The 19505-nt window shown below is 36.4% G+C and overlaps 1 protein-coding gene across 1 annotated transcript; it reads left to right on the top strand.

Annotated features, from left to right (window-relative positions):
- The first annotated feature begins 1766 nt into the window (after positions 1 to 1766).
- On the top strand, positions 1767 to 17283 carry LOC131934631 (uncharacterized). The gene is made up of 6 exons (XM_059290705.1): positions 1767 to 1896; positions 2994 to 3148; positions 3865 to 4073; positions 7762 to 7978; positions 11219 to 11299; positions 16915 to 17283. Exons 2-6 carry the CDS (start codon positions 3094 to 3096, stop codon positions 16965 to 16967), a joined length of 615 nt encoding a protein of 204 aa, XP_059146688.1. The 5' UTR covers positions 1767 to 1896; positions 2994 to 3093; the 3' UTR covers positions 16968 to 17283.
- The last annotated feature ends 2222 nt before the right edge of the window (positions 17284 to 19505 follow it).

Raw genomic sequence — 19505 nt, 5'->3', positions numbered from 1 at the left:
CACCCGTAGTGTTATATCAGAATATTCGAGAAAGTTTAGGGGAGATCACTCCCGCTTTCTTGAAATTTCGATTAGAAGAGTCATGATGCTTTAATATAATTACAATACTAAGCTATTCACTATTAACCTTTATTGTGTATTTAACCAATGAAATCTATTTTTACTTTCTCGTATATACGAAGTATAGAGAAAGTCTTGTAATCGTGCTAAAAAATTTGAGATTTTTGCAGATCTCGACGTTTTACAGCTCCCTGAGTCGGAAAAACATAGTATCTCTCTCTCTCTCTCTCTCTCTCTCTCTCTCTGTGCGTGTGTGTGTATGTATGTATGTATGTATGTGTGTATGTGTGTGTGTCTGTCTGTCAATAAACACGATAACTTGAGTACCGTTATTGCTAGGTTAATGAAATTTCATATATAATTATTATATCAAAATAATAGATCCGTATCAACTTTTGAGCGATTTCCGATAACCAGAAGTGGAACTCTTTCTACTTTGAATTTTTAAAAGCCTATAACTTGAGTACTATTTCAGATAGATAAATGAAATTTCACTTGTAAGTAAAAAATCTAATTCTCTGCCTTCTGACAAATTTTGAGTAATTTCCGTTGACCGGAAGTAGTAATTTTTGCTATTTCCGATTTCTCAAAAAAGGCATGTGAATTTATAAAGTACTTATAATATTCCGCACTATTATGCTCATTTTATTTAGCGTTCACTTGGTGTGCAATTCTTTTTTTTTCTACGAGATTTTATTCTATTTTTAAAAGTTTAAGTATTTAAAATGAATTAAAAATCATGTCTATGTCCCGAGTTCCCATTTCTTGTTGTTTTATATAAGAATATTCGAGAAAGTTTTGGGGAGGTCACTCCCAGTTTATTTTAAAGATATTTTTTTTATTTAGCATGATTAGACTTTTCAAGCCTATTTATATATTTTCGTAATATAAAATGCTCCTATAATTATAAATTCGATAATTTAACAATTAAAAATGGTCGTATAATAATCAAACCATATTTTACTTTTGGTTTTTATTTCTTCATTTTAAGCTGCAATGTTTTTAATTACTTATTTTATTACTACTTTGGTCGTCATGATGAAGATTAACCTTAACAACCTGTTAATTACACCTGGGCATTCACAGCCCACCACCCCCTTTCATTACCTCATCAAATCCATTACTCACAGTACATAACCCCCAGCATAATATAACCCCAGTCCAAACTACTGCAGTAGGACATTAGGTTAGGTTAGGTTAGGTTTGCCTATCGCATAGGCCGCTGACAAGAGCTTTCCATGCGTCTCTGTAATGGGCTAGTCTCTCCAACTGTCCCCATGGGGTATCCGATAAATCCCCCACCATTCATTTAGGTAAAGAGATAAGTAATAATTGGTAGAAGTAAAACAACTTGAACAGTTACAGATGTAGGTATAGGTATAATTACAGGAATTAGTAAGGAATATGAAGAGAAATAGGGAACATGAACTTTGATACGTAATAATATAAGGGAATCGATAGGGATAATGTTATAGAAAATGAAATGGGATATGGACAGATATAAGGAAACAAAACAATGCATTATAATAGAGATAGGTCAGGTATATTTTCTATAGAGTCCATATTTACACATAGGCATTTAACTGAAATATATACCAAAACCCGCGCGGCGCCTTGTATATGCTACAAGTAGTTAATAAATTAAGGAATAAGGGAATTCCCGCACCATTTTGCACTTTAAAAATTAGTGTTGAAACTGATTGCTCTAAAAATTTACCGGCACATTTTCTACACTGACAAACAACTATGAAATCTATACTGAGATATCAGGAAACAATGGGGCAAATAAGTTAAATAAGCAAACGCTGATAGATAGGCCTATAGACTATTCTTGATGTAAGTATATATATTCCACATATAAAAAAGAGAGTTAACATTACATAGATCTATTCTAGATATAGATCTACATTCAGATAGAGATCGAGATCTAGATCTAGACTATGTTGATTTTGTAATTTAAAATGTAGGTAGATTATAGATCTAAATCTTTGCTAAGTGATAAACGTTCTGTGGGGAATATTCAATATTATAGTCTTTCTCTCGTCATGGTAGTCGCACTAGGTTTAGGGAAGTGTCTTTCATGCATCTCTTCGGTTATTAATTCGGAAAAGTATAGCAGTAAAAAAATGTAAAACAATTGCGTAGTCTTTTACGCCGTTCCTGAATCCACCGGGAGTACTGTAAAACATACTTAATTAGCCGCCACCTTTATTTTTAATACAGAATGTTCAAAAATTTGGATAGATTAGTTTTTTTGCATTTTAAATACTGTTTTACCAATCATTTTGTACTGCTCATAATTATTAAGTGTTTCTGATAATTATTGTTGGTTTTAAACATTGTTTACTATCTGCGTAATCATCTTTATTAGGCCTAGATATAGATCTTATTCTAAATAGATTGTTGCAAATCACTGCAAGTTTTTGTTTCAGTGTTTGAAAAAAAAACTTGACTTTATTATTTATATTTAGTTCTAAATCGAATATTTGTACTGTTTCTTTGTGTCGATCAAAGTTGATACAGAACTACAAATTTGATATAATAATTATAGATCTATATGAAATTTCATCAACCTAAATGTAACGGTACTCAAGTTATCGTGTTCACAGACACACACATACAAGATTGCAAAACTATGTTTTTCCGACTTAGGGAGGTGTAAAACGTCGAGATTTGCAAAAATCTCGATTTTTTTTACATTACAATACTTTCTCTATACTTCATATACGAGAAAGTAACAAAAGTGTTTTAATTAAAGATGTATTAAACAAAATCTTTAATACAAAATATACACAAGCCTGTTTAGCAGTAAATGTGGATGTAACTTTAAATGTATTGTATCTCGGGTTTTACTTATTTAAACTCGTTCAACAATTTTGTAAACGTGACATGAAAGTCAATTGAGAATTTATAATATTATTGAACATTTGCAGGTCTAAAAAAGAAACGTCTTCTGCCATTTTAAAACAATGTTTCTCGGTTCGTGAGGGAAGAAAATACTTATTAAAAAGACGGCTGGTAAAGCATTAAAGGATGAACCAAGTAATCTCCTTTTCCATACTGCTGTTTTCTGTTATTAGTTTAACAGGTAGGTTTATTGATAATAATTTGTTTAAGATAGGAGTATCTCTTAAAATGTATCCAAATCTAAATCTTTATTTGTCTGGACATAAAAAGGTGCAGTAATCAACAAGCGAAAGGGATTTTCAACTGATGGTAAATTTGGCTAGGTTCAGTTTATGTGACAGTAGAAGCATTTTGTTTCATTGTGTTCCGTTTATAGATTTAAAGCGTTTATAATTCGAAAGTAATACTGTATTTGCGATTCCATGTATAGATCTTTTGTTTAAAATGAGAATAAACGCAACAGTTATGTGTAGTTAACACTGAATGTGTCACAGAACACATAGCGAAATTGTAAACACAGACGTTTTTTTTTTCAATATCTGAAAATCATTTCAATATGTTTCTGAGTCTACTGTAAGACCGTATTCAAGTTATTTGGGCTGGTATCTCTATCTGTACCTGGCCCTAATCTTAAGCCTAGTCATAACTGTAGCACAATTTTGCCCTAAGCTTGAACCTTAACACTAACCCTAACATTACACTCAACTTTTACCTCTTTCTTTAGATAACTACAAGAGAACGTAGAAATAAATTTGATCTAAGTGCAGTCATGATCTAGAGAGATACGCATTACAAATACCAAGAACAAATTGAGTTCTAACCCAGAAAATAATCTTTCCTGTAAACTTGTACTTCTAAATAGATTTTTCGAAAATGGTAAATAAATTTATTTTTCAGATGCCGTTGACGGCAAACATGTTTTCAATTTGACAATTGAAGGATATGAAAAAGATTGTGTGAACTATAGTTGCCGCTACACAGGCAAAGTGCTGGCAAGTTTTTCTTCTACACCTATAATCACAGAATTTAAATTTGAAGATTGCATGGAAGTAACGATCTATTCATGCCCTAAAGGCCAGACATGTGATGAAGACACTTGGGAGCCGGTGCGTTTGCAATATTTCTTTATTAGGCTGATTTTTTAAAAAAAGCCAACCAAATGAGGTACGGCCCACTTAGAACTATTCTGTAACATGAGGCCAATGGGGCTCAGCCAAAATTTCCTGCACTCCTCAGACATTGTTTAATTTATTGCTTAAATAACCCGGTGGTCAGACATAGTTATCCACTTGTCACCAACCGCTGACCACTTTACTTTGACCACAGAAGGGTTTTACGACAGTGATCTTGGCTATACGTTGTTTAACCAAATGTTGTTTTCATAATAACACTACCCGTTATCGGCTAGGATATGCTCCATCCATTTATAGCCAAGTCCAAATGTAAATGTCATCGCACATTTGTGTGTTTGTTTACAAAATGTTTTAAGAAAAATGAAAGAGCAGTACATAAATCATTAAACAGAAAACGGCTAGCTACTTTTTCCGCTATCACAATAAAATATCGGGAAAAAATATATAAGTAAGTGTAACAGAACATTCTACACATATGGCATGCTCTACATCTACTACAAAAATAAAAGCCATCGCGTACTATATGATGTACAGAATTGCCAATAACAGTACAGCCTTAATCAAAATAAGCATATAACTAAAATTCAACCTGAATTTTATCCGAAATGTGACATTCTTTACCTGAGTATAAGACAATAGCCACACCTGACCCATCAGTAAATTAGCCCCCAGATCAACTACCTCCCCTCAGTTATCACCCTGTGTAATTACTCGACTACTATTACACCAATACCTATCCTTTTATTTCCCCATAGCCATCTCCAAATCCCTAACCCTATTCCTAACCGAAACCATATGCATATCCTTAATCTTCACCCTAACCATATCCTTAATCTTCACCCTATCCATATTCTTTATTATATCCTATCTTTACTGTTACCGTTGTCGTTACCGTTACTTTTACTGTCACCACCACCACCGCCACCACCACCACCACCACCGCCACCACCACTACCACCGCCACCACTACCGCCACCACCACTACCACCACTACCGCCACCACCACTACCACCGCCACCACTACCACCACCACCACCACCACTACCGCCACCACCACTACCACCGCCACCACTACCGCCACCACCACCACTACCGCCACCACCACCACTACCGCCACCACCACTACCACCGCCACCGCCACCACCACGACCACCACCACTACCGCCACCACCACTACCACCGCCACCACTACCGCCACCACCACCACTACCGCCACCACCACCACCGCCACCACCACTACCACCGCCACCGCCACCACCACGACCACCACCACCACCACCGCCACCACCACCACCACCGCCACCACCACCACAACCACTACCGCCACCACCGCCACCACTACCACTACCACTACCACCGCCACCGCCACCACTACCACTACCACCACTACCGCCTTCACCACCACCACCACCACGACCGCCACCACCACCACCACCGCCACCACCACAACCACTACCGCCACCACCGCCACCGCCACCACCACCGCCACCACTACCACTACCACTACCCCTACCACCGCCACCACTACCACTACCACCACTACCGCCACCACCACCACCATCGCCACCGCCACCACCACGACCACCACCGCAACCACCACCACCACCGCCACCACCACAACCACTACCACCGCCACCGCCACCACCACCACCACCACCACCACTACCACGGCCACTGCCACCACCACCACCACCTCTACCACCGCCACCACCACCACCGCCACCACTACCATCGCCACCATCACCACCACCGCAACCACCACGATCACCACCACCACCACTACCACCGCCACCACTACCACCGCCACCGCCACCACCACCACCTCTACCACCGCCACCACCACGATCACCACCGCCACCACTACCACGGCCACCGCCACCACCACCACCTCTACCACCGCCATCACCACCACCACCACCACCACCACTACCACCACCACCACCACCGCCACCACTACCACCGCCACCACCACCACCACCGCCACTACCACCGCCATCACCACCGACGCCACCACCACCACCACCACTGCCGCCACCACCACCGCCATTACACCGCCACCACCACCGCCACCGCCACCACCACCACCACCACCACTACCACCACCACCACCACCGCCACCACTACCACCGCCACCACCACCACCACCGCCACTACCACCGCCATCACCACCGACGCCACCACCACCACCACCACTGCCGCCACCACCACCGCCATTACACCGCCACCACCACCGCCACTACCACCGCCATCACCACCGACACCACCACCGGCTCCACCACCGACACCACCACCGATACCGCTGCTGTTACGTTTGCCCTAACCGATGGGTAACTGTCAGGGGATAATGGGTCGGGATAATCTCCTGTGAGGTGGGGTAAATGACAGAAGTAATTGAACTGGAAGATAATGACGTTGGTAAAATGGCAGGGGGTAATTGGTGAATGGTGAGAAATGTCTAGATCCCTTTTTAGGCATCTCCTATCCCATTGTGTAGAATTACGTAACATCTTCTTGGGCCACTTCACCTCTACATATTTTTTGGCTTTGCACCCCCCCCCCCCCCCCACACACACACACACTCAAACCACGACCAAATTTAATACAACAAAATATGGATCTTAAAATATATAGAGGGAATCGCGTCGTTTAAAACAGTGATATTACAATTTTAAACTTATGTATTTTGCAATAAAAATATAACATGCTCAAAGCCCCACCGTGGTCAAATTATCTATGGTCAAAGCCACTATCATCAATACAACTATGGTCATAAGCTCCACATACCCCTTAACCCTATCATTGTTAAATTTAAACTTAACAATAAATCCAAATGATCACACACTCTTTTGAATCTAAATGTAATTATAACAAAACCACAGCCTAAAACTAAAAACCAACCCTAATAAAATGTAATCCAATATGCTTAAAACGAATAAACTAATACCAAATCAGACTTAACTTCACACGACACAATCTAATAGACCTTTAATTTAATTGTAATTGCGGCATGAAACCAAAAATAAGATTTTTTTTAAATGTAAGTGTAAAATTTTAACTCAATAACAACGTATGTATTACTAATTGTGCCAGTTTCCCTAACGCAAAAAATGTTTATTGCTTGTACTTTTTTCTCCAACGCTAATATTTGTTTTGCTAAATGAAACAGGCTGCAGTTTTAAAAAGTAAAAATAGTAGCCATAAACCAGATAAAACTATTGAACTCTACTCATAAAACCTACCCTAGATAATTATAAAATATGTAATGACATTAAGGGACGGAGTGGTCTAGCGGTAGAGAGCTGGACTCGTTATAGACCGTCCCTTAGTCCACCCAACTCTGATGGGTACCTAACTCACGTTAAGGAAAGTAAAGGCGGCTGGGCATATTGCTGACCACACTATCTCTTCATATGCCGAGGTCACAGAAACAAGTGAACTCTACTTCACTTTCCCCATAGACGGTCAGGTTTGAAAAGGGAACTTTACGTTACTTTAATTACATTAAAGCTTGGAGTATTTTGTTTCAATTAAAATAAGTAGCGGTGTGCACATTTGTATTAAGCTCCAAGCAAACACGGCTATTTTTTAAACTGACTTCACAATGTTTCAATTTCCTGAAATCTATTCATCATTGTAAAATGTTATTAATTTATTTTTTCAGTATTGCTTCGTTTTCGACTATCCTTGTGGAGAAAAAAAGTGCCGTAAAGTAAAGCATTCATGCTATTGTACTTATGGAAATCCTACAAAAATTAAGTTCTTTCCTGTGTATGAAAACAGATTGTATCAGATGAAGTTAAAGTATTTTTATGATGTTCCCAGGGACGTACCCATGCTGATCGCTTCAGGCAACATCTTCGATTTCTCCAAGAAGCCAGGCAAAGTTATTTCATAATATTATTATTGTTCTAAGTTATGTGGTCATCCGAGCTGTAAAACGCTCCGTTAGGCATCGTTCATTGATGGTGCCAACAAGGGGGGGGGGGGGGAGACGAATTTGGGGCCGCACGAATAATGTGCGTGTGCTGGGAAGAGGGGGGAATCGGGTCAATAGTCATATGAAATATGATAATGTTGAGGGTTTTTTTCAAACACTGCCCTATAGAGTAATATTTAAAGTTCGATATAATTGATTTATATTTATATACATATATGTATATAAATATATATATATATCATATATAAATATAATATATATATATTATATATATGCCTCTCTCTCTCTCTCTCTCTCTCTCTCTCTCTCTATATATATATATATATATATATATATATATATATATATATATATATATATATATATATATATATATATACATATATATATATATATATATATATATATATATATATATATATATATATATATATATATATATATATATATATATATATATATATATATATATATATATATATATATATATATATATATATATATATATATATATATATATATATATATATATATATATATATATATATATATATATATATATATATAAGCAACCTTTCTTTTTATTTCGATTTGTCGGTTCTAATTCTACAGAAAAATAGAAAGTGAGCCCCAAAGTCCCTTGGTTATGAAGACTGTATAACAGGGGTCTCCAAACTACGGCCCGCGAGGCACAGGCGTAGCGACCCTTCCCGGCGCCCGGGGACATACTTTCAATTTGGCGCCCCCTTGGGAGCAAATTTTCGATTTGCACCCCCCCCCCCTTCGAACTTTTTATTTGCAACCCCCCCCCCCACCCTCTCAAACTTTAGATTTGCACCCCCCCTCGAACTTTTCATTTGCACCCCCCTCAAACTTTCAATTTGGCGCCCCCCCCCCCTAAGGTCGGCGCCCGGGGACATATGTCCCCCCCCCCCGCCTCCCCACCCCCTCGCTACGCAACTGCCGCGAGGTCATTTCATCAGGCCCTCGACAATCTTTTTGTCCACTGAATAAATGTTGTTAGAGGCGACTGAGGAACTTTGCACAGAAAATTCAAAACAATTTGAAAATGTAGCCTTAGGTGCAAATACCATTGCGCGCCGTGTTGCAGACATTGGAGAAAACATCGTGACTGAAATAGCGAAAAATGCAAGCAAGCTTCGCCATTTTTCAATGGACACGAGCGAGAAAACTCTCAAAGGTATTTGAGAGGTGTATAAATTAGTTTAAAAATCATGCACAGCGTAGTTACAATTAATATGGTTATAAAATCCTGTCTATCTGGTTTTTTTCGGACTTTACTAAAGATTGGATGTATTTGATGTTTATAATATTTTCGGTAACTAAATAAAAATTAAAAAAAAAGCAAAAACAATTTGGTTTTCACGTGTAATGGCGACATAAACAATGGCATCCTGCTATTGGATAGGCCGTCATTGATTTTATTGTACACATTGTAAGCTAAAAATAGAAAACTAGGTCATGGGGTTTTTAATTTGCATTGTTATTTAAAAACTTGATCTGCAAAGTTTTGTAAACAAATAGTTATCGATCACTAAGTTACTGTACAGCCAATCAATATTTGTCTTACGAAAGTGAAACATCCGGTTTTAACTTAGGCTTGATGAAAATAAATAGAAATGTAGCCTTAAACTCAACAAATTATTTTCAAGTTCTCTGGATTTGCAACTTTTATAGCATTTATTCTAAAAATATAAAATTTCTAAATTAATTTTAGGCTTAAGTTTTTATTTTTTATTTTTTTTTACGGTCTAAATCTTAAAAAGCACGTTTTTATTCCATGTCAACAACATTGGGGACGGAATCTCGTCAACTCGCTCGCCTCCATTGCAATGGATGAGTCGCTGGACAGCTGTTCCACCTCAACTTCTTGTGTTCATTAGAGGTGTGGATGAAGACATGAACATAACACAAGAGCTGGCTTCCCTACATAGAATATATGACACTGTTACCGAAAAGGATATCTAACCATAAATAGAACAGAGACAAACACAAAATCGCAACATTTATCATATTTCACATAAGTAAGATGGCTAATTTTGCCAGAAAGTTCTGAGCAGAGTATTTAAGATAAGAAAGGAAATAGGTGACTTCCTTAAAAGTAAAGGCAAGCCACAGCCATTATTGTCTGATGAAGAGTGATTATAGAAATTGGCCTCTGCTGCAGACATAACTATTCATTTACATTTTCTGAACCTAAAACGGCAAGAGAGGGAAAACTAGTTTCTTATCTATACACCCTTCAGATCCAAACTAGTCATGTATTTGGAACAAGTACAGGCCAACAACTTGACACACTTTTGCAGTGCAAGATCTTTACGGCTTAAGCAACCAATGAATGTGGCCAGTTGCAAGGATGAACTGCAGCTGGAGGTCAGTGAATTGCATGAAAATGACTTCCTTAGAGACACATTCAAAGAAGGGCGGACAGAGGCGTAGAGATGGGGGGGGGCAGGGGGGACATATGTCCCCGGGCGCCGACCTTAGGGGGCGCCAAAATGGTTGCAGTTTGAGGAGGGGGTGCAAATCGAAAGTTTGATGGGGGGTTGCAAATCGAAAGTTTGAGGGGGGTGGGTGCAAATTGAAAATTTGCTCCCGATGGGGGCGCCAAATTGAAAGTGTGTCCCCGGGCGCCGGGAAGGGTCGCTACGTCTCTGAGGGCGGATTGGGTTTTCATAAGTTTTTGCACAAGGATGACTTTCTTAATATTAAAGCTTTTGCATCAAAGTACCTTTCAAATTTTGAAACAACATACCTGTGTGAACAAACATTTTCAAGAATGAAATACATGAGGAACAATTTGAGAGCAAACTTGGACCTTGAGTATGTTGTCGACCCCCGAAAGTGTTTCTTGCAGACTTTTTTCTCCGGGGGGTGGGGGGTGGACACTTGAAATTTGTAAATATTTCTATATAAGTTAGATTTCGTTGGGGGGGAGGTTGGAAGACTTTCTTCGGGGACGGGGGGGGGGGCACCCCCTCCTCAAAGAGATGCCTTAAAGAAACTCTGGCCCCCGAACTGATATTTTATAGTAAATGCGGCCCTCGGGCTGAAAAGTTTGGAGACCCCTGCTGTATAACAATGACTGTATAAAGAAATAACACAAACCAAGAAAAAATGTTTAAATTTTTTATGCAAGTCCTCTATATTCCACCAATAGATAATTGGGACCCAATTGAAAAGTATCCAGATAAGCCATTTTATTACTATTCGAACAATGGAAAACATCAGCTCAAAGCAGGTATGAACAACTTTATTGTTGCTGATGTCTAATATTAAAACTGTTTTCAGTAAAGTAAATCAAGACTAGCATGCATTTTCGTTTTAAGACAACAGCCAGATAAGAAACAAATATGTAATAATTATCATTAAAAAAGTTTTTAAAAACCCACGTTTTCTGATTGAACTAAAAAATAGAAAATAAATTCTACACATCACAATAATGCAAGCGATCACTCTACTATAAGCGATGAAAAACGTGGGGCGCCGAAGTAAAAGTTATATTACTATTGATTAGATAAATACTATTGACTTTTATTAGGGAGCTTGTAGAGAGTCAACAGTATTAGAAACTGTAAGAAAATCACGGCGCCCCACGTTTTTCATCGCTTATAGTAGAGTGATCGCTTGCATTATTGTGATGTATAGAATTTATTTTCTATTTTTTAGTTCAATCAGAAAACGTGGGTTTTTTTAAACTTTTTTAATGATAATTATTTTCTACTTTTTAGTCTTTGTCTGTTTGTTTGCATTAAAATCTTGCTATCGATTTTATCTTTTCGCATTCACTTTTTTTTGGGTAAACGAAGACAACTCGTAAAAAACACGTGCCTTGAACCCGTGTCGAGTGGGTTAGCAATCGTGTGCCCAACCACTCGACCATATCGCCTCCCCCATACTGGCCACCAGTTGTTCCGGTTGTTTGTACACAAACACCACGTGAACACTACTCAGTAAGCCAAAAGAGGGAGAGTACCGAACCTTGTTTTCATCCAATTACAATTACTGGGTTATGTCCCCTTTTCCCCACGTTTTTTTTTAGAAATATATAGCGGTCTAAAATGATCAATAAAATGTTTCCATGGATGAATTTAGTAATAATAACAATTGAATATTCTATTGTCATCGGAAACAAAGCTTCCCTGAAAATTTCAGCGCGCTAGCTAACTGGGAAGTGCCCGAAATTTTGATCGCAAGATTTGATTGGAAAGACGCGAAAGCAAGTTAAAGAAAACGTGGTAAAATACTTTGACCTGACCTTGAACCCCTTAGGCCTATCATTCCTATCACATATTAGTTCGTGTAGGAAAAAGAAAGAAAACGTAACCGGAGAATGTTTTCGGCTTCGTGTTTGATTTCGCATTGTTGATTGTAGGTTACAATATTAAATGTATAAACGACCGAACGAATTAGTTGCTTCGCTTATGGGGGCAGTATCACATTTGAAAATTGACGAAAAAATGTGCCAAAAAAAAACTATTATACATACACACATGAAATTTTTTTACCATAATAGTAAATTTCAAGGAGCTATAAAACAGCTCATAAAAGAAAGTTAACGTATGATGCAAACATTTTTTAAAAAATATTTTACCAAAACTTTTTACTAAGTAATTTTTGGCTGCAGTTTTCGAACATTTAGGCCCTTCCTTCTGAAAATACTCTAGGAGATGCATAACAGGGTAGCCTATGTCCGGTACTAGGAGATATCCATTGTGACAAATCTTGAAAATTTCAGAATTTTTCAAAGTCAGACCAAAAATATTGAACTTGACATTTTCTAAAAATTTTATCTCGCATTAGAATTCTATTATTCTAGTTCCGTACGTAGCCAAGGAAGGTTTATACCAAATTTTAAATACTTTACTTATTGTTTTGAAAAATTGTTTACAAAAAAAAATTTAAAATGTAATAAAATATTAACAAAATAAATTTTTGACAATTTGTTGCTATATATATACCCTACAATTTATATACTGTACTATAGCAAAAGAAACTTTACTACTACTGTAAAATTGTGACATGTGTAGGTTGAATAGTTTTTTTTTTGTGATAATTTTTGGGTAAAATCTTAGTTTAGCGTCGTAAATTCGGCCAAAACTAGTAATGTGGGAGAGAGTGAATTAATGAATATGTCATTAAATATGAGTATATTTTCGTATATTTTGATAAAATATTATAGATAATTGAATAATAGATCACCATTTATGATTAAATCAATTTAAATATCCTGAAATTAATTTTTATCAACCCTGTTCGAGATAGTAAATTTGCTATTAAAAACAGCAGCCATCTTAAGAAATTGTTATTGAGAGTAGCTTCCCTTTCATTTCTATTCGTATGAAAATGTATTTAAATATGATCGTCTTGTTGTATAGTCCGTATTACAAAGCATTTTTTTTTTTTAAATGTGAATTTCCTAACAAACAACTTTATTAATTCTAGAAGCATTGTGAGATGCTACTTGTATCCATGTATTAAATAACGTTTTTTTTTTACTAATGTTTATTTGATCTTACTATTACTATATAGTTTGAGTTTTTTTCTTATTGTTTGAATGTTCACTATTTTCATTTCAGGTTTTTCTTTTCATCAATTAGTAATTCTATCATAACTTATGACATTTTTTTTACTTCTCTTTACCTTAATTAAACCCCAACCTCCGTCATATTTTGTTGTCAATGTCACAACAAGTCATAATGTAAAAATTACGCTTCACTCTGCCTTATCTAAGTCTAAGATCTCTAACCATAATTTTGACAGCATTAAATGTTTGTCATCATTTATATATACAGAGAGACAAAATGTATTATCCACCAGCTTCCCTCGTAAAACATCATCTAAAACAATGAGCCGCTCCACCCCTTAAGTGCGTGTTGTCATTATGGTCGATCGCAAGTCTCCACCTGCCAGACACATTTTGGTTATCCTTTGTTGTCAATATCAAGTACCCAAGTGAGTGATATGGGGTTGTCCATAAATGATGTCACATATGATTTGCTACGGGAGTGAGTGAAGATTTGTGACGTCAACTCAGGCGGCTTTGCAATTTATGACGTGTCGGTCTCATGAAAGAAGGTGAACGGGGAAAAATACCTAGGTGGTTGATGGAGAACCTCTATAATGCTTTGTTCAATCAAAATAACGATAAATAAGCATTAGTATACGTATAACTTGCTTAAAACGAATCATTAAAAATGTTGCAAGCCTGCTAGTTTAAGACATATGGCAAAACGGCCGCAACACATTATCCCCGTCAAAAAGGCTTGCCGCCAAATGCCTGCCGACGAATAAGCCGCATCTAATGCGGGGCGTTAGGAATACGGCCATTAGCTGCGTTAGAGCACCAGTAGGCTATCGCGCTTTGTAAAATAGTAGCGTAGCGAGGGGGGGGGGGGGGGGCGGGGGGGGGGACATATGTCCCCGGGCGCCGAGCTTAGGGGGCGCCTAAATGGGTTGGAAAAATAAATTGAAAGGTTGAGGGGGGTGCAAATCGAAAGTTTGAGGGGGGGGTGCAAATCGAAATCTCGAGGGGGGTGCAAATCGAAAAGTTTGTCCCCGGGCGCCGGGAAGGGTCGCTACGCCTCTGTTGTAAGATGACGTAAATACTTAAATTCAATTTCGCTAAACTGCGCGAAAATTTAGTAATGTTCCATCGTTTGAGGAAATTTATTTTCTTGGACTTAAATTGAAATATCATGTTGACTGTCTGGCTCTTAATTTCCGAATATCACGTTTAATGTATCAAGATTCAGAACTATAATTTACTTTAATGTAAGTGTCATCTGATCATTTATTGTGCTTTTTAAAAAGCGCAGAGCAGCTTCAAAATCGGACCGCCATCCTGTTTTCACCAAGCTTCTTTTGGAGCTTAATATGGGTAGTCTAGTTCTATACGGTGAGAGCTTAATACATTTTTAAAGGGCCGAAAGTCTCAAGACAGCAAGCTTGCAGAAATAACCACGTATGTTTAAATGGACGAGTGATAGATGTGTTAGGGGCTGTTAAATTGAACACCAATATATGTAATCAAATTAAACGTCGCCTAAGTGTCAAAGCGGCAGTGCTTGTTTATTTTTTCTATAAAATAAACCTAACGGTCGGCGGTACCGGTACATGACGTCACGCGCGAGCGTTAACTCGATGACGATGTGCTATTATTATATTAAAGTGAGGGAATGAAAAGGTGGGGTTCAAGAAATGCGACTCAGCATGCTTTTTACATTTCTTGACCCTTCTTAATAGTTCTATCGTCCCCACTGAGAAAATGGATCACCAATGAATGACGCGTCATACTTCTACAGCTGGTCTTTCTCCCACAACCATCCCCGTTTTTCACGAAAAAAAACCCTGACCCGTCTCCAAAATCACATCGCTGAGTTGTACTCAACCTCTCCCCACCACAAATCACAATTTCTATCTGAAACAATATGTTCATATGTTTGTTCTGTAATAATGCACGCTGTCATTACTATCTTAAGAGCGACGTCATTTATAAGCGATCTAATATTGATTTGCTTACTGCAAATAAAGTGTTCAAAAGTTCGACCTCCCAACAATTGTTATGGTCTTTGATGCACCCAAAAAGCCAGACCCCCTAAAATGACGTCACACCTCAGCCTACAACCCCCCCCCCCCTCAAAATTGCAGTTGAATTGTTTTTAAACAGCTGTATTTTTCCAAAATCTTGTCTGAACTCGGTCAAAATAGAGTATTTTAATCAATTGTTATTACAATGTATTAAAACAGTTTTCTAAAACGCAAAATAACGTCTAAAATTCGTTTTCTAACATTGCTTTTTTAAAATGCAAAAGTGTGACGTCGCACCATCTGAACTCCCCCTCATCACACAACGTCACAAAATTACGGGCCCCCCCCCCCCCCCGTCTCCCCTACGAGTGTGACGTCATTTATGGACGACCCCCAGGCATATATTAAAACAATACAAAACAATCATATTAAACCACAAAATCAACACAAAAGACATGCGAATGGACAATTTATTGTTTTTGAAACATGGCTGCTGCTTGTATTTACTCATTGTTGTCTCGAACGGGGTAGTTTAAAGTTAATTCCAGGATATTTATGACTGGTTTGGTCTTGGATTGTGATTTGTTATTCAATTATCTGTTATATTATGTAAAATATGACATAAATATAGCCAAATGAAAGAAATATTCATAAGTTACCTTCATCGCACATTACTAGCTACGTTGGAATTTACGACGCTAAACTAAGATTTTACCAATTTTTGTTTCCCTCTCTTAGTCTGGGTGATACTGCCCCCTTAAGCCGGCATATAAAGAAGTTAAAATAAATGTAAGGAATTGGTAATGCACAAACTTGTATCCCATCCATTAAGCATTAATTGAGCAAATACAATTGTTCAATATTTGTACCTTACAAGTAAACAAAATTTTAACAGAGTTCGCGTGCTTAAATATGTTTAGTAGAGTAAAGAATGAGGAAGTTTAAAACAATGTGTCGAAGAGACCTGGAAATTTTAAAACGAGTCCCCAACGCTAGAATATTTCAACTTGGTATTAAGGAATGGGAATGTGGAGAAATATTAGCAAATTCAAAAATAATCAAAACACTAATAGGACTTTTAAAGAAATGTTATTGTTCATGTGGATCCCCTTAGAACATTTCCTGGGGCCCGCCGGAATGTTTCCCAGTAGACCGGCACTTCTACCTCTGACCGTACTCTATTAAGCAAATGATTTATACTGCACTTGGAAAACTGAAAATCAAAACGCAACATGCTGAGAGAAAGAAGTATTTTAACCTGTGGCTAGCATTAGTTATTTAAATATTCATTTTTATTATTGACGTTTCTTTAAATGTATTTTACAGAGTTAATCGTCATTGGCATCGGAGCTCTGTCTGCCTTCTACCTGGCCAAGTAGTTTGATAAATAAGATGGAATTTGATATGCAAGTCCTAATAATCTAAGATTGTAGAAAACAGTGGATTTTAGCTCCGTTTTAAATATGTTTAGAATGTAGGCCTACTTAAAAAAAAAAACATCTAAATGTTAAAAGTTTAAAAACTGGTAGATAGTATGGGGGAAAATTATCAAAGAATCATAACCGTATACATTGAAACGGTAACATAAACTTTACTTTTTAATTTTGAACTAAACTGTATATCATTTTATGTAGTATAAACAAATTAATTGTATACAAAACTGTAAGGAAACCTTTCAAAACTTAGAATAAACTGTTTCAAATAAAAGAACAATTTCTTATTTTTCGGGTGTTCTTTAGTATTGCAAAAAGCATCAGTTTCATTACATATTATTCTTTTTCTTGAATGAACTGAATCTGTGCATTTTAAGGGTTGGGTTAAAAATTACTCGTTAGTTAGTGCGGCATTACAATGTTGGATGTGTGGCTGCTGAACGTACACTCTAGTAAATAAAAAATATGACACTGACAAAGTTTGCAATTGTAGCCAACACAAGTATCGGAGCTTAAAAATATTAGAATGATTTTAAACAACATAAAAGTTTGCTTATTTAAACAGCTTACTTGTCAGAACTGGTTCCCATGATGATCTTATCAATGACAATATAAACAAAACATAAATACAGGCCAACATATTGAGCTTCAGATATATTTGCTTAGCTCAACACCATTTACTGAATTTATATTAACTTGAACGAAAATATTTCAGGTTCATGTTACTAAATTGACATGAGATTTTTAAGACCAGGTTTTAACGAAATTCTGCTTTAGATATATATATATATATATATATATATATATATATATATATATATATATATATATATATATATATATATATATAATATATATATATAAAAAATTTAAAAAAATAAATATATATATATATATATATATATAATGAGCAACGATAATTGTGTACATATATATATATATATATATATATATATATATATATATATATATATATATATATATATATATATATATATATATATATATATATATATATATATATATATATATATATATATAATGAACAACGATAATTGTATACATATACATAAAGTCAGAATATAGAAAAAAACACTAATATTGTATGATAAAACAAATACATACTGAAAGTGATTGTCAGTTTGACAGATCTCGTAGTGTCGTCTGGATCAAACACGACGATGCAGTTTCCGCATTTGTGAACCCCCATATACTTCTGTGTGCTTAAAGAGATGTAGTGAGGTTTATGTGTGATGGAAACCTTTACCCTGTACAGTTTTTCAGGAAAAAATGGAGGCACATTCTGACGGTCCAAGTCCGAAGTTTGATCCAATGTTTGATTATTTTTATTTGAAGCCTGAGGTAAACATACAGTATAAATAGGAAATTTGAAGAAACACAAACTATTAATTGTGTTTAAGATATGAAACTGTTCTAACTAATTACAAATATGAGTCAACCCATCTCTAATGGGTACCTGACTCGCGATGGGGAGAGTAAAGGCGGATGAGCATAATGCTGACCACAATATCCTTTCGTATGCTTTGGTCAAGAAAGTGGTGGACTCTGCTTTATATTTTGCCATATTAAAAAAAAACAATTTGATATAAAAAAAAACCTCTGCAATTTTTACTTTGTATATGATGTCACACACCCAAATTGTTACTGTCCATGTTCTATCAGTAGGAGGGGGGGTTAGTGGGCTTTCACAATTGATTTCAATTTCCACAAGGAGTGAGTGATTTTGGAACAATGTACTACATAAGTAGATAGGGGGGGACTCTTTAAACAGGTTTATTTGTACAATTATAAGCGATCTTATCTTGACGCACAGTTTCTAAATTCTCTATATTAAAAATGCTCAAGATTAAACATGCTAGAAAAAAAGTTAATACTAATTAGTGGCTTTATTAATAATATAGCCACTAATTAGTATTAGTTTTTTGTAAAAAAAAATAAGGAATAATATTATTATTCCTTATTTTTTCTTACAAAATTAAACATCTTGATAACTATTTTGAAAAAAAATTCAATTTAATAAGGGAGCGCCGTGATTAATGTATGACGTCATTTTAGCAGAGATTTGACTTGTGACAATGGGATGAGAAAGGGAGAGATCAGTACACAAAACGCAATTGATCTACGCCATTTTAAACTTCGTTATGCTGAGTTAAGATTAACATTCTGAGAATTTCACATTTTAAGAGCGAAAGATTATCACTATTTTTTCGTGTATTTCTAAGGACTATTCAGTTTTTAAACACGATCATAAAAAAAACATGGCAGAATTTAGAGTATTAGACAAAACTGTGAAAATATTTAAATAAAGCAATAAATAATTTTAAATGTTAACTCACGTCCGGCGGCCTCGTAGTTTTGTCCCCTGGTAAAAAAAAAAAAGACAAGCTGTTTGAAACTGTTCTCGGGAAATTCAGGTAATTAATTAATTAACACTCAAACAAACATTTTGCTTTCTTACGTCTT

The sequence above is a fragment of the Physella acuta genome, unplaced genomic scaffold, assembly GCF_028476545.2.
Source record: "Physella acuta isolate Inbredline_101_S28 unplaced genomic scaffold, ASM2847654v3 ptg000012l, whole genome shotgun sequence".
In the NCBI taxonomy this organism is placed as follows: domain Eukaryota; kingdom Metazoa; phylum Mollusca; class Gastropoda; family Physidae; genus Physella; species Physella acuta.
Note: the sequence above shows the minus strand (reverse complement) of the source record. Positions and strands in the feature narration are given on the sequence as shown.